The 16,920-nt window shown below is 41.3% G+C and overlaps 1 protein-coding gene across 4 annotated transcripts in view; it reads right to left on the reverse strand.

The window, feature by feature from the left end:
• The window catches only part of USP4 (ubiquitin specific peptidase 4), a 35,445-nt gene extending 19,612 nt beyond the window's left edge, over positions 1 to 15,833 (reverse strand). Inside the window, exons 1-8 of one of the 4 annotated variants that reach the window (XM_057417507.1) lie at positions 15,661 to 15,833; positions 15,395 to 15,522; positions 14,963 to 15,093; positions 11,392 to 11,518; positions 10,179 to 10,324; positions 9,929 to 9,990; positions 3,275 to 3,418; positions 2,548 to 2,665 (exon numbers count right to left, since the gene is read on the reverse strand). In XM_057417507.1, the coding sequence (XP_057273490.1) occupies positions 2,548 to 2,665; positions 3,275 to 3,418; positions 9,929 to 9,990; positions 10,179 to 10,324; positions 11,392 to 11,518; positions 14,963 to 15,093; positions 15,395 to 15,522; positions 15,661 to 15,833 (1,029 nt within the window). Of the gene's footprint in view, positions 1 to 2,547; positions 2,666 to 3,274; positions 3,419 to 9,928; positions 9,991 to 10,178; positions 10,369 to 11,391; positions 11,519 to 14,962; positions 15,094 to 15,394; positions 15,523 to 15,660 lie in introns of those variants that run through there. The other 3 variants (XM_057417509.1, XM_057417508.1, XM_057417510.1) reach the window with 3 other exon arrangements.
• Between the last annotated feature and the right edge of the window lie 1,087 nt (positions 15,834 to 16,920).

The following is a 16,920-nucleotide window of genomic DNA, read 5'->3' on the forward strand; positions in this document are numbered from 1 at the left end:
CAAGTGTAGGCTCCCCCTCCAGAGCAGTCTCCATTGGTTTATTTAGCTTCAGGCATAGGCTCCACAGCCACTTGGTTCTCCCTCAGAAATCTCTTTAAAACTGGCAGCACATTTATCTCCTTCAATTCCTTCAGTGCAGAATAATTTGAAGCATTCATTTAAAGTTACTGTATTTAACAGATCAGGAAAGTAAACAGCAAACAAAAACAAAAAAAAAACAAAAACCCCCACAAAACACAAAACCAAACCAAACAAAAAATGAAACAACCAAAAGAAACCCCACAACTGCAGACTTTCGGAAGAAAGATATCTGCTCTTGGTATTACTGTCCCACCACATTTTGTTATTTTGTCCTGTAACTTCCACTGACACTTCAATTTGGCTAGAGTCTCTTAGTGTAATGCTGAGATCTGGCAAAAAAAAAAACCTGAAAGCGCCGTAAGAGTAAAGATTACAACCACCGCCCTGCCAAGACTCGCCTGTTCCTATAATTAATGTATGCAGACCTGCTTTTCCACCGGTTACTGGGGTGTTAGGGCAGGCAACCTTACTAATGTGTTACACATAAATCTGCACAGAACAAGTACGGAAGGTCTTCAGAGATGTCCTTAACGTCCTCAAGCCTACATCCCATATTCCATCTCTAACCTTGAAATCTTAACATGAGGGACACTGAGAAGAAAGGTTTTTTTGCTCCTTCAAGAAGTGAAACACAAGCTATGCTTTAACCTACAAAGGACCAAACACCATTAAAAAATACCCATCACAAAGTTAGCTGTTTAAAGATAGGAAGGATACTACTCTATATCTACTCTCCTGGCAACGTTCAAGGCCAGGTTGGACAGAGACTTGGGTGACATGGTTTAGTGTGTGGTGTCCCTACCCATGGCAGAGGGGTTGGAACTAGATGATCTTAAGGTCCTTTCCAACCCTAACTATTCTATGATTCTATGATTTATATACTCATTACCTGTGTATTGTGGTAGTGATTTAATACATCCCAGGAAATCACCATAAACCTCAGGACACAACTAACACAGGAAGTAGTTTTGCTAATTCAGTAATTCAAAGATTTTTACACTTATAGCAAGAAGTGACACTCGGATAAGCAAGACTTCGATGTGAGAACAAAGCTAATTCTGAGGTACGATCAAAATTACTAGGGCTTCAAGGCACTGTAGTATCAAGAAATATTAAAGTGGGCTCTTTCTGAACACCTGAAATTTCAGGACCTGTAGCAGATCCCTGTACAGTGCTTCACCAACTAGGTGTAGGTACACAGCTCTCCCAGCAGTTACATAGGCAATCCAGAGAGAGTTAGCAGTCCTGCCCTTCAGCCTCCTCCACTGTCACTGCCTTGATGTGTAGCTTGTGGAATTTATTTCCTATCAAATTCTTCCAGTTCCAGTGTCTATGCGCTAAGTAACTTTCTCTGGACAGATGACATTAAAGTGCTTATAGATTGCTATGGTTTGACACCAGCCTCTCACTGGGAGACTGCTGCTAACAAAATTCCACGAACCTCAAAAAATTAAGTCAGAGATTTGCATTTGAGAGACTAATGTCTAGAAAATAAAAGCCTAATAGTAAATACAAGAACGTTTTTCACCCGATTAGTTTCTATGCAAAAGTTCAGATTAAAGCATGTTTGGATTAAATTACTTTGACAATTAAAAAAATAATTCTAGAAGTTGTCTCTTAGCTGTAAAGTTCAAGAGAATATAATGTGGTGTAAGGTTACCATGATACAACTAAAAATAAAGTCACGCCGAACAAACAAGTAAGGCAGCCCAAGTTTATTCTGGTATCCTGAATACGACATGCATAATGCATTATAGTTATTTTAAGACCTGTTCTAGCTTTCAAAGCTACCACAGAATGACAGAAGTCATTACACAGCACTTGTACCACACTAAAGTTCATACAAGCTGGCTCATATTTTGTTTGAAATTCTTAACAAAAAACTATCCTTAACAAGTTGGGTTTTTTTTAATGAACCAAATAAACCGAAGAGACTAAGTGAAATGAGTATGCCAGTAATTATTATCTTTGCATAACTGACTCAACCTTAACACCCACACAATGACCCTGAACCCTTCCTGTGGCTTTTCACACTCTTCATTTTGGAGGAATCTTTAAATATGGACCCCAGAACTGCCTGCAGTGAACTGCTCATATCACTTGTGCGGCCCACACAAGTCACAATGTCCTCCACGTCAGCCCATCTTTGTCAGAGCACAGCACTGGGACTTTACAGTTGCACATCTGTTTAGTATTACTTCCCCCCCAGTCTTCCAGAAGTTACTGGATCATTTCAGATCCAGTCCTTTATACTGTTTATAGAACTAACGTGCTATGTATAAGTCAAATTAAATACAAGCCCATTTTTTTGTTTGAGATTTGTTGTTTGGGTCGTTTTTCTTCATTCCAGGTGCAGTCTCCTCACTGAATCACATTAGAACATCCTTTTCTTTCCACAAGTTTTAATCCACAATGTTTGCAAGACTGCTCTTTCATTTAATTCTAAAGACTCTCCCAAAGTCTTACCTGTAATGCAGAATTCATGAAGCAGGTATTTCCAAGGTTACTGAGTCCGCAGAGTCCAGGTTGTGACACGGAAGCATTATCCCTGCAGCTGTAAGAGTTACAGACAAATCCAGAACCTCTGGAAAAAAAACAACACAGTGAACTCCACAGTGAGTTTACTGAATCTCAAGACTGTTTAAGAGTCACACCAAATACGAGTCAAAAAGATGTTTAATGAAATTGTTTAACCAGCATGTTACATGTTTGTGCTGCTTCATAGTGGCTAATGATGAATACCAGGAATGTGAAGTACATGTGCTAACTTTAGAAACATTAAGCATTACACAGTCTATTATTAATTTATGGCTCATAACACATTATTTTCCTCTGTCAGTAAGTACACAGCACTCTACCCTAATGCATCAACAGTTTGCACAATATTACTGTAAGAGTTAATTAAAAAATTATCTCTACCTGGAAAGGCTTCTATCACACAGATGAAATCCCTTCCATTATATTCCCAATCCCCTCAAATCAGGCAGCGCCCTAACAGTAAGCTCTGGAATATGTGCTACTTTTGCAAGTGAGCAAGGAACAGCAGAACGCAGGGGTTTCAAAAGCAAAGTCTGATAAAGAGATAGACAAGAGTAGCAGAACTCCTCATCACATTCCTTTTTTATACAGGCAAGGATGCATGGGATTATTCACATGAAGGACGAAGAAGCAAAAGGAACATTCCTGCTCTTACCCCCTGCCCAGGTGGGAGCTGTTCAGTCCATAGGAGTTACTGCTATCACCGTTAGTAATGACAGAAGTGGCAGACACTGAGGAATAAGAACTTGCTGATGATTTTGAAGAGGTAGTAAAGCTTCTGCTAGTTGCAGTGCTTGATCTGGGAGAAAGGAAAAAGAAGTAGAAACAGTGCTACTACTTGTTTCATCCCCAGGCCCACCTCCCACAAAACTCCAAGGACTTGCCACGCTACAGTTAGTTCCCACACAGAAATTTACTGCTTTGATCTGTGTGATCACACTTTAAAACACTTGACTAGAACAGCAACATCAGACAACAGTATCAGAAGCAAAAGCCCTTGCTTGAAGCAAAATCTGGGTTCCAGACTGAAATAAGTAGGTAATTCAGACAGTGAGTGACAGAAAAGCAAGCTTTAAGTTCATGTGTAAACCACCACCTTGAGACAAGCAAGCAAAAAAATCCAAATCTTAAAATCACAAAACACTCGCCCTGTGTTAAAAAAGCAACGAAGTCAGTCCTTCCCTACCTGAAACTCCAACCACCCACTCAAACAGAACATTATTTAGCAATAAGATAACCAGGGTGGACACAAAACAGTTCGTTACTAAGCCTAGTTGATACAACTATATTGTAGCTGCAACTCAGAGGGAAGACACACCACTGTGTACACATGGTATGCATAGCAAGCCTCAGCATTTTGAGACTGGAGATACTGGAATGGATTGAAAAAGTTCCTAAGCCTCAAGTCTATCCAGTTGTGGATCCTAGGTTATTCCAACACTACTAGCATTATGGTATGGAAAAGAACCAGAACACAAAAGTCACCAAAAGATCAACAAGGCACTAAAATTCTATGACAGTGTTCTGTCAGACAGCTTTGGCTCCATAAAAAAAGCAAAATCACAAGACAGCAGTACATAAATAAAATTAAATAAACTATTTTGATACTTGTTAATATCTCTATAGCAAGAGATAACTGGAAGACGGTCTATTCTCTCCATCTTTGCTCAAATAAACATGCAAAACTGAATGCAAAAAGGTGTGAGACACCAACAGCCACGAAAAAGTGGCCAACGCACCCAAAGCACAGCAGAGGATGGTGCCCTCAACCTTTAGCTTGTTGGTGTATCTCTTTATCTCTCAGCTTCCAGATGAAAACGCAAGCCCCAAACACAGTCTAAACCTGAAGCATGATAAAGAAAAACATATCAAACACCAGCCACCAACCAAAAAGTATACTGGAAAGTATACTAGAAAGAACGAGCAGATCTACTGGAATAACTAAGACAACCATTTCTAGGGCAGTACATGTCCTTCCAGTCATCACATGTTGGAGGTGGAACTTCTCAAGTCTACCTGGACACAATGATAACATAGAAGAGAGAACAAGACGATCTAGACTAAACAGCAATTACCAGACTTATGCTCCACAAGCAGGCATTTTAAGGGTTAAGATAATCACACTAATAACAGCATGTAAATATATTAAGAACATATTTTGTAAAGTCTGAAGAAGTGAATTATCTAGAAGCAAAAAAAAAAAGGCAATCTAAAAAGTGCTAGACTTGAAAATGAAGCATCTCTGCTTGACATGTTTGACCCTGCTGAGAGAACAGAGTAAGATGCCAGGAAAATAATATGAAGGAAATCTAATAAGGAGAAAAGAAGGTCAACAACTTAAGGGATTTCAAACTTTTCAACTGAAGCATCAAGGCAGTGCAGAATCCCAAGTCAGATAGCAACTGAAGAGTGCCCAGAAGTACTTCAGGAATATCCTATACACACAGAAAAGCTATGAACTCTGGAGGAAGATTAAAAAAAAACCACAACCAACAACAACAAAAAAAAACAATTTGGATGAGAAAGGAAAGATAAGAGTCAAGTCACAGAGCAGAGAAAAGTCTACCTACAAAGTTATCAAGGATCTTGACGGAGTTCCTGTTAGAAATTGGAAAGGATCATGTAAGAAGTACAGCAATGAAAGAGAGGCCAACAGCTTTCCAAAAGAGGAGAATAAAACAGAAATCAAATACACTTGGGAATACAAATATAAGCACTCTTACATGTTACAAGTTACTCGTCTACCTGTAATAACTGAAGAAAGATTGAGGATTTATGATGGATAGCTGTTCCCCCTCATTTCACAGGATGATCACAAAGGTAACTATGATTCCAGGTGAAAGGCACAGATAGCAGCTTAGAAAAATTGTTTTCCTCTGAAAGCTTCCATTTTTAACCCCAGGAAGCTGCTGTTAATGTCCCCACAACACTGTAGGCTCTCAAGGAGACTCTCATTTGCACAGAGATGACAACAAAGTCCTGGATGCAAAGCATTTATCCCCAGAAGTGTTTATTTATGGAGCCTGCAGACTTTGAGTAGCCAAAGCCACCTGCCCCCCCCACCATCTCTCACAGTATGCAACTTCTGCTCCCTTCGAAATGGAGGCCCCAATACTTTGCTGTGAAGTAAGAGATAAACATTATTTCTTCTTTAAGTTCATGACTTAGAACCTTCCAAAACATTCTGGGCTACTCAGTGGGTTACCACTGAAACTATGCTCAGTTTGGTCTCTCTATGCACAACAGACACTGGACTGGAAGGTGCCACGCTCCTGGAACTTCCCTTTGATCACAACTACAATGTTTCTGATAGGGATAAACACATTCAGTTACATTTCATCAACAAAACCTATAGAGAAGTAAACTATATTGAAGACAGACTTCATGTAACCATGCTACAGTTCAGGGATTTGAAAAAGAAAACAATAATTTCACAGGTCTGAGGATGAGAATGCATCATATGACTGCTCAATCAGTCCTCCTGCTTAAGCACAATTTAAGTCTCTCAAAATAACTCCTATCCGAGCTAAAAATATACCTAGAAAAACCTTCCATCATGGTTTCAGAACAGCCAACAGCAACCAACCCAGACCACAAACTGTTCTAGTGACCAACCCTTATAGTCAGAAGAAACTTGCATTTCATTTGCAACATGAGTACCTGGCTTCATCATTTGCACACTGGTTTGTGCTCACCTCCATCTGCTGCCTGTAGAGTTTCTCATATCCTACAGAAGCTTTTAAGTGTTAAAATAATCTTTTACATTTCTCACTGATAAAACATTTTAACTTCCAAGTCTCCTAGCACAAAAAAAAAAACATGCTAATTCTTCAACAATTCACTTTGGTCTGAAGCCTCTCATTAGTCTACTTTCCAAATCTGTTTACAGCACCACAGGACATGATAATAAACTGAAAAAATGTGCAGTTTTATCAGTGTGCCAGTTATCAAAATCTTCTGATGCACACTCAGCACTTCCCTACTGAAGCACTGAGGTTGTTTTCATTGGTTTTGTCTCAAGGCTGCTACATGAGCTCACATCCAGGAAAACGAACCAGGACTGGTATCACATTCTTACAGAGCCCAGCACGTATTTTGGGCTCATGACCTTCATCCCCACATACACAACTTCATGCTTCACAATACTGATGCACATTGCCCCCCGTCTGCCAATTAAAGACGGCAGCAGTTTCACATCTTGCCACAAAACCTTTCAAAACCCACACAAATGGCAAGTGAGAAGAAATCTGAAGACTTGCAGCACAAAAAGTACAAAATTAGTCCAGAAACTGTGAAGCCATATGGTTGATAAGAAGAAAAACTGCTAAGCGGAACAGCTTGAAAGAGTACTGCAAAAGGCTTTCAAGCGTTTGGAGACAGAGACAGAAAAAGTGTTTCAATTCAGTTGAAGCTACCTTCAGAGGATACAGCAGAATTAGTCCTCCTTTGAACTACCAATAAATACATATATACATATATATACACACAGTGACATTTCTGTCAAAGCTAGACAAGGCAGGACTTACATTTAATTGGCAAAGCAGAGACCATAATACATTTTCATTTAGAAAGTTCTTACATGCAAAAGCCTCCCTGACTTATCTTACATACTTGACAATACCCTGAAAGCACACGGCACCTACTGCAAACTCAAGCACTTGAAAGTCACGTAATAAAGAACTCCCACAAAATAAGCTTCTCCTAAATCATGAGCACACAAGGAACCAGGAGAAGGACATCAGTTTTAAATACGAGAGGGCATTTAATTATGGTATTACATACCTACAAAATACGTACCAACCATAAAGGTCTTAAGACTGTACAGTAATTTCTGGCATGTAATATCATGGAATGTCGTTTCAAGTTGAACAGATGCCTATAACAGGACAGAGTACCTGAGAAAAGCCACATATGCTATACCATATATGTGAACGAAACAACTCCTCAACACTTTTACTGAGGAGAGTAACACAGGGAGAGGGGAAAAGGTTCACCATGTATACACTGCCATCAGTAAAAGGAAGAGCAGGAATCGGAAACAGCAAGAAAATTACAGCAGAAACCAAAGAACAAAAACGAATTCTACTGCTGAGTATTCCAAAGAGAGGCAGACAGCTACCAGGCAGATGCTAAATACAACTTCACTCCTGCTTTCAAATGTAATACCTGACAGAAAAGGTTCTGTTATTACAGATCCAACACAATTTCTTGTTCATTTGTGCCAAGAAAATGATACCCAGGATAAAAACGTGTGTTCTAGGACTGAGCTGGAACTCTGCTAGCTCAGCATTTTATTTTGGGAGTCTTGTCAGTAACAATCAAAGAGGACCAAGTTCCACAGAGTCTTTGATAAAATCTCCCGTCAGAAACAAAACATGCTTCCAATTCCAAAATTCCTAGAATAAGTATAATCTATTCCCTCTTCTGAAACTTTGTCTAGTAATAAAAGCAGTTTCAAACTACAAGATGCAAGCATTTTGTTCCCTAAGGAGAAGCAAACTAACATACAAATATACCACCCAAAGACTGCTGTGATGTTTAATAGCATGCTTTCTGTTAAATGTCAGCCAGCTTTATGGCTGGGAAATAGACCGAGGGCTGCCAAACATGGGGAAAAGCTGTTTGCCCTGGCAAGAGCCAGTGCTTCTGACTAACACCAAATGGTGGGGGAAAATCCTCACAACAGGGAACTCGCCCACCTCATAGTCACCTTGCACGCACATATAAATGTAGTGAGTGACATGAACTCTCAGCTTTCCAAGGCTTCTTTTGGCACACAGGCAGTGGTGCAGACACTCACCATTCCTCTACCAACAGCAGAATGCTCTCCATCCTGTTTGGTTTATGGCATCAAAACTCTAAATACACAAACTTTCTCATAAGCTTTTAAAGTGATGCAGCCTAAAGAAAAAAACTTTAAATATAAAGTTTCCCATGGTCCTGGCTAAATGGTATTTTCTCCAGCTGAGAAAGAAACTACTAGAGCAAAATGTTTGCCTGAGATAGGATTAAGTACAAGACAATGCACAAAGGCACAGATAAAGCTATTCATATGACTTAATTCAATTCTTTCAGCCACCATTATCAGCATCAAGTCAAACAATTTCACAAGTTTTACATTATAATAAGCAAATGTTTATTTCCATGTCATTAGCAAACACTAATCTGTGTACCCATAACCATTTCCATTTAAGTACCTCTAAAGGTTGAAGTGCTTACATAGCAGACTAGCTGACAAAAAAGGGAAACACAGACCTGGGAATGCTACAGGGCTCCTTTTTGGCTTTGTTTTATGTGTAAACAACAGGTTATGATCTGGTCTTGCATGGCTCCTTCTCTAATACTGACTGTCCACCAGTACTTGATTATGTACATGATATGAATGTTTAGATGCTCTTCACACAATGCTCTTACTGAAAGCTCATTGTAATATGATGGACATTCACCTGATCCATTTACCCAGTATTATCTCTCAGAAGTAGAGAACTGTTTAAAAAAAGGTTTCACTGACCTATTTGATCCTTTCTTCAAGTTTAACACTAGTGAGATCTTGGTCTCAAATGAGGTAACTTGGCAACAAGTTCTGGAAGTCAACCATATTATACAGAAAAGCATTTTCTTTATTATGGCCTACTCACAGGACTTGGTACGAGCAGTTTCTTACCACTGCAAGCAGCTTCCATTCTACACCATTCACTCTCTATATACAGTATTTCATTAAACTCTTCTACCTAGCTCTTCTCTAAATTAGATAGTAGACGTATCCATGTAGTACTTACTTGTAGTAGGCTTGTATAATTGCCTTTGGGGCAAGTGGGGTTGTTCAGCTTAAAACTGAAACAACAAAAAGTATATTTCAATACACTTTTTAAGGGGGAATTACCAGAACTCCAAGCATTCACCACTAGCAGCTTTGGAAATATACTCCAAGATCCTTTTTGTTCTACAATGGCAGAAGACTTTTTTTTTTCCCCTCCTCTGTGCAGCTTCCAGAGGTAGCTTTTTTAAGTAGACTAACTCAACGTAAATAGCACCTGTGCCTCCTAAGAACCTAAAGGTCCTAGAACTTAAGGTACTTAACCCTTACACAATCTATTTGTGTAACAGGAGACACTGGCTGAGACAAGAAATCAGCAACAGAACCTTGGAAGAATGTTTATTTTCAAGATTTTCTCTCCTTAAAAAAGCCAAAACAAAGAAATCCACAATAGCTCATGACAACCAGGCTCCCAGAGAGAACATGTAGTGGCTACAGTCTAGCAAACAAACTGGACAAAACAGCAGAAACGTTTAGAACATGCTTGCTTACTTTGCCAGGATATGCTGTCCAGGCCACGTGCCATCTTCATTTTTCACTTCTATTAGAACCATCTGAAAGATAGTTCAGATAATTAAGAAAGGTAACTGCAAGCCTACTACACATTTTGCAAAATCATTCACAAATCACACTTTCAATGTTTGCTCAAAGTACATAAAAGCAACTGAAAAAAAGAAAAAAAAAAACAAAAAAAACATAGTAGAGAAAGCAGTACATGAGAATCAAAAGTTATGCCCCTTACCTGACCCTGATAGAGCCCTGCATCTTGGACTGTGCTATCCAGCTTGCAGAGCTGCTCGTAAGTGTTACTCATATACCTGTTCCATAACCTAGTTTCCTTCTCAGCAGGGATATTAAATAGTTTTCTCATTTCTTTCTCGATGGTAGCTGTTCAGGAGGAAAACAACACCAAAATTCATAAAACATGAGTGCTTTTGGGAAAAAACCTCACAAGTCAGACATTCAGCAAAGAGGTACATCACTGATCATTTCAGGCATATACTTGCCTGTCAAGCCCTCAAACTAATAATGTTCAGAACACACTGAGAAATTTCAGCCCAAACGCCAGCTGCTGTGAAACAGTTATCATTTGAAGGTTCAAGAAGGAAGTGTTCTCAGTTACTACTGGCAGGTCAAACATCAGCAAACAAACAAAAAACATATCTTTACAAAAATATGACAGCTGACAGTCAGTATTTTTACAGAAGTAAATACAGCAAACATACAGAGAGAGAGAGAGAGAGAGAAAGAGAGATGAGCCAAGTTTCAGGGAGAAGTGTAGGAAGAGCCACTAAGATGTTCAAAATAGTCACACACTAGGAAGAAGGAATCATAGGAAAACCAGAGACAGAACTGCTGGATGTGAGTGACATGGATGCTTCTTAAGGACATGAGTTAGAAACGTATTCCCCAAAGCTTTTAATCACAACTCCCTGTGTCATACACAGAATCACTATGGCTGGAAGAAACTAAGAGGATTCTTCATTTAAACACTCAAGGCAGGGTCAACAGTGAATTCAGATCAGGCTGCTCAGGGCTTATCCAATCAGCCGTTCAAAAATTGCAAGGTAGGAGATTCCCCCACCCTTCTGGGCCCTATTCAAATGTCTAACTATGCTAACACAGAAAACATTTTAATTGTATTAGCTGGAATCTGTCCTGTTTCAATTTCTGACTACTGTCTCTTGTTTTGTTGCTTTGTTACTCAGTAAACAGCCTGACTCCATGTTCTCAGTAACCTCCTCACAGGTGCTATTAGGACCCTCAAAGCCTTCTCTTTTCCAGGCAAAACGTAGCTCCCTCAGTCTCAGACATCACGTGATCCAACTCTGACTACCCTGTTGGTACTCTTTAGATTTGCTCCAGTTTATCAACACTATTCTTGTTCTGTATGGCACAAAGTATCTCTTGAGGTAGCCTCAGAGCACAGCTTCACGCATCAGAGAACTACTTACCAACAGTATCTGCTTTGCTAAAGTGACAGCTGATTACATTGTCAGGATCACTGCTCTCACACAGTTTCAGCTCAAGAAGATAAACTTCAACCTTATAGTGCTTCACAAACAGACCATATTCCACTACCTGCAAATAGAAGGCAGATGTGATAAACAAAAAAGAGTTAAAATACTGAGCAGTGCTCTGTAAGGTACACTTGCCTAAATACTTTAAGTTACAAGTCTTGCAAGTCAAGCCATAAACCGAACACTGACTTGCTTCCAAGTCACAGCTTCTGTCAGCTTGTTTTGAAGTTTTCATTTCCTAAAACATAAGAAACTGCAGTGCTTTCCTTCCAAAGTGCAAAGTTCCAAAGGTCCACCATCACAGCTGAACTGACAGTGCCAGTAACTACCCATGAAAAATATTTGACCACTCAGAGCATTTTAGGAGGAAGGAAAAAAAAAAAAAAAAGAAAAACAAAACAACACAACTGCCTCCAGTCTTTGCCTAAGGTTTGCATAAAAAAGAAATAAGCCAGGAGCACCAGAGCAAAAACCCTTCTATTACAAGACAGTAAGACAAAGCATTCATTACTTTTCTGCATGATACACAGAATGTGCCTCATTAGCCTGTCCTTGCTCTCCTTGCAAAAACAGACAACTCCTCAAAACTGCTTTATTTCAGAGTGGTTCTCTAATCAATCTGCATTTGAGAGAACACTCCAGTAAGTACACCTACCCACCCACTAGCTTTCAGCATGTTTAGAGAATGGTATTCTATAAGAGCAGACACTATGCTTTACCTACAGATCACAAAACACATCAGACCAGAAAGAAAAGCACATTTCAGGGGCCAGTTATGAGACAACTGTGATGTAACTGGACGATGAAGGGAAAAAAAAAGAAAAAACTAAGAAACCCCACAAAACCACAAAAAAACAAAACCCAGAACACCAAACACCACAGCACAATTCCCTCCACAGTTCTTTACCTGTAAAATTGAGATCATAATTTATTGAACCATCTGGTGTAATAGTAATAGTGTTTCAGAGGTATTTGGACAACAGCCTTAATAATCTCCTCTAACTTTTGATCAGCCCTGAAGTGATCAGGCAGTTGGACTAGATAATCATTGCAGGTCCTTTGCAACTGAAATATTCTATTCTATTTGAGTGACACCAGAGTTGCTATGACCTACATCTGTGTCATGCTTCCCTCTTCTGAGCTTTTATAGGGTTGTATTAGATTAGGTAAGGTGCTTTAAAGGTAAATAATTAACACACACATTTGGAAAGATCCTCAGTATTTTGCTGTTATAACAGAAAGTAAAACTCTCCCTCTTTAAACACGTTTGACAGGAAAAATCAGTCTCTTTTTTTTGCTGGTTTGATTTTTTGTGGGGTTTGTTGGTGTTTTTTTGTTGGTTTTGTTTGTTTTGGGTTTTGGTTTTTCTTTTAAAGAAAAACTATGCAAAGGAACCAATTCACAAGGTCTCTATTTCTTTTTCAGAAGGAATTTCATTAAATGGGACGTCCTGTTCTCCAGTATTCCATAGCAAGAATCAAATAAATAAAAGCCATATTCAGGAATGGAAGTACTCTCTCCAAGAAGTTTTTGATGAGCTCACTGTGTCCATTAGGACACATAAATGACAAAGAAGAGTCTCTAATTGCCTGCAGATGTCCTTTAAAGAGTGTCTGACCAGCTGGCTTGTCCTGTGTCACAGTAAAACGTGTCCACCCCACTGGACAGCAACCTGAGCACAGCACTGTGGAAGTACACTGGTCTGCATCTTGTACATTTAAACACTTTGGGACTCTACAGAAGACTGCACAAAAAAATGGTTTGAGATTATCAAAAGAAACCTGAACCACAAGTAAATCTAATCTAATCCTCCTGTACTTGACTCTGATCATCAGACACATAGAGGTGGAAGAAATACCAGCTTGCAGAATTACAAAGATGCCTGAACACTACTTTCCAAATTCTACTTTTATGGGTATTTTGATGTATGAATTACAATTGATCGAGCTTTAGGAAAAGGATTAAAGCATTCAAGGACCACAAGTTTAAGTGCTTTGCTTCCAACACCACCTGGAGAATACTGTAACCAAATACTGGCCATGTTCTGTTCAGGTGCAGTGCTACAGCTTGTGTACCCAATGACCTTTCACTTTGTTTTTATAAGAGGCTGTTATCATCCCACAAACCTAATGCTCCGCTGTATTTTAACACTGAAATATAAAAATCCACTTGAGTTACTGGGTTAACAATAAACGGGAACTGGCACTCTCATAGCAATTCAAAACTTTACGAATTTACTCTTAACTGGGCAGCAATAACTTGGAATCTTACACCTGTAAAACAGCCCCAGCTCTAAGCTCTAGCCCCCAGTAATTACAGTGTTGAATAGTGGTATCTGATACCCCAAGAAAAGGGGGCTCACATGGTTAAACCTGTCAACCAAGTGTTTCCCCAATAACATCCATACCTATTGTCCAACTTGTGAATTTTTCAGAAAAGGAAATGTCTAACAACGTGCCAGGCTTTGTGAAAATAAAAACATACTCATTAACAAAAGCTTTCTAACTCAGAGTCACTGATCTGCATTGGTTCCAGCTTTCCTTCTCAGTACAGATTTTCCTATTCCTTGCTAAATTATCCCTACTAGAACCACATTTCCTTTACATGCTATAATTCTTTTCCACACACCTCTACTCCTGGTTTACACAGGAGCTCTTTCTACTCAGCAGAGTGAACCTGGAAGTATTCATGCTTTCAGAAGACATCAGAATTTTTCATCCCATGTATTTTCTAGCCCACACTGAGTGACAACATTCCAGGAGCACTGACCAGCAGTGGGCTTGCATGAGAGGGACCTTACTTCCTTTTACCATTCCAGTGCTACACTTTCCTGGGCCTTGCATTCCTTGAAGCAAGCCAACATAACACTACTTAAAACTTAAGCAATATTAATGCTGTACATTATATCAGCACTATTTACTTGGTGTAGTGACTAATGACTCTGTTTAGTCAGCGCAAAAACCTAAGACTAAAATACAAACAAAAAAAACTTTTACCCATAACCAAGTGTCTGATGCATTTCCAGAACCAAAACTTACAAATTTACTTTCTGGAACAGAATTTTGGAAAACAAGAACTACCTTAAACTCCGGAGGAAGTCCCTAAGCTGCCTGTAGTAAAACATAACCTATTCCAATGCCTCTTTGTTTCTGCAAATAATGACAACTTTAATTTTTCAAGAAACTGCAAACTATTCCATGCAACATAAAACCACTGCACTAGTTCAAACTGCACTGGTTCAAATAATAAGGCAAAAAGTTAACCAGAACAAGGTTCACGGCTTTTCCCACATATAGCCCCTCAACTCAGAATCACTGAAAATTCAGGCATTTGAACTGTAGCACTGGAAGATACTCTTTCAGACAACACGATAAAAGACTTTATGTTATTAACTCCACAGAGCTGCTGAGGATCCTGTCCTCACATCTAGCAAAATAAACACTAAGTTTGGTAGAGACCAGACAATAAAACCAGGCTGAAGAGAACTGGGCTTGCCCATACTTACTTTTCTCACAATAGGCTGCTGTCCATCCATGCAGCCATACCACATCACTAGCTTATTCCAGGCTTCGGTTGGAACCAACACATAATCTAGCTCATCAATGAGGTGTTCTTTTAAACTCTGAGTTTTTGGATCTAAAAGGAGACAGACATGAGAACGCACGGCATCAAACAGAATCCTTTATTCTCAAGACCTACACACACTACCCACGACGCCGAGAAACGCCAACACTCCCACGGGCAAAAGGAAACCGCACCAGTCTCCTATTTACAAGGCCGGGACGGCCGCTTGTACGCTTTCAGAACGCACGGCTTCAAAAGCGAAACCGCGCGACGAGACGCGCGCACAGAGGAGGGCCTAAAGGGAGCCCGGCCGCGGCCCTAGCCCAGCCCCCCGCCCAGGACCCGCTCCCCGGCGCCGCCGGCGACCACTCACCGCCAAAGAGCCCCGAATTGTCAACAGGCCCAGGGAAGAGGCTGGGATCACCCGCGCCGAACATGTCCCAGCTGTCAAAGCCTACGTACTTCTTCCACTGCTTAAACCAACGGTTGTCCACCAGGTACCTGCAACACATGGCACCGGGCTCAGCGGTCCCCCTCAGAGGCGGCGCGGCCCGACCCGACCCAACCCGACCCGCTCCAACAGGCCCCACCGCCCAGAGGGAAAGGAAACAGAGAGGAAGACCGGCCGGGTGTGCTCACCAGGACTCCCCGGGCCTGAGGGCTGTGGCCAGCAGCGGCCCCAGCTCTGCCCGTTGCACCGCGACGTCCGGCCGCGCCCCGCTACCACCACCGCCGCCGCCGCCGCCACCCTCGGCCGCCGCCATGTCGGTGCGCGAGGCCTGGCGCGGGCGGATGTCGGCCCGCGTACGCATGCGCCCTCCGTGAGCCAGCCTCTCTCTCTCTCCGGCCCGCCGCGCGGCCTCTGACGGGGTAGGCGGGGCTACGCTCCGGAACAGCGCGGGTGGTGGTGTGGGCCCTGAGGCGGGGGCCGCCATCTCGTAGTTACTTCGCGGCAGCTTCCGTTAACCTGGCCCGTCCCGGTGTCTGTGGCAGAAGCTCGCGACCCTTCCGGGCAGGTTTCTGCCACGAAAGCAGGTGGCACGAACGTTTGGTGTGTGCTGTGTTGCTTCAGTCTTAACCTGTTTCTCCCGTTACTGACTTCATGGAGCCCTCTGGCCAGGGTGTTGGCTAGGGAAGGAGACTCCAATTGTCACAGGAATATCGCTCAGGAGTTTTTAAAGTGTCTCTAAAAAAAACAACAACAAACTCTAACCAAAGAAATATTTTTACCTCACAGAAAGGCAGTGAGGGATGATGTGGTGGGCTATGCTGGCTGCACGGGGGAGTGCTCTCCCAGCAGGCAGTGTCTGATGGTACTCCCATCTCCTGCCAGCAAGACCTGGTGGGGCTGCAGCAACCCAGGTTAAAATGCTAAAGGCCTTTAGATTTTTGAGAGCAGGGCAAGTCCAGTTAACACTGAAAAAGACAAACATTTTCTCCTTCCAGCAAGCGTCAAGTCCTGTTGCTTCTGCTTTTTCCAAAGGGCAGGGCACCTTTAGGCTTCCAGAAGCTAACACACCCTGTTACAGCAAGACCAGGTGTGTTTTTAAAGTGAGTCAGCTGTTCTGAGGTAATGCTTATGTGACTGACCTCACTCTGCTAATGAATTACCTCCTCCTAACAGAAAGTGTGTTAAACAATTAAAATGGTTTCATTCAAAGCTTTCTGATTCCATAGTAGCAAGTGGCATTGTTACAGTTTCACTAGTCTGGGGTGTTGTGCTCTCCTGCCTTTTCAAAAGCTTTCCTTCTAGCCATTCCACTTCCTGCCCTTGTCTCCAGCTGAACCTGTTGGCTGCTTGTTGTGAGAGTGGCACAGTGACAGGAACAAAGCCCTTTCAAGTGCCACCCTGGTGGAGTTGAGGCAGATGTTTCCTACCTGCCTTATGACAGCAGTGAT

This window comes from Pezoporus wallicus, unplaced genomic scaffold (assembly GCF_028554395.1).
Source record: "Pezoporus wallicus isolate ANWC-B61680 ecotype Strahan unplaced genomic scaffold, APGP_CSIRO_Pwel_v1 contig_8542, whole genome shotgun sequence".
Classification (NCBI taxonomy): domain Eukaryota; kingdom Metazoa; phylum Chordata; class Aves; order Psittaciformes; family Psittacidae; genus Pezoporus; species Pezoporus wallicus.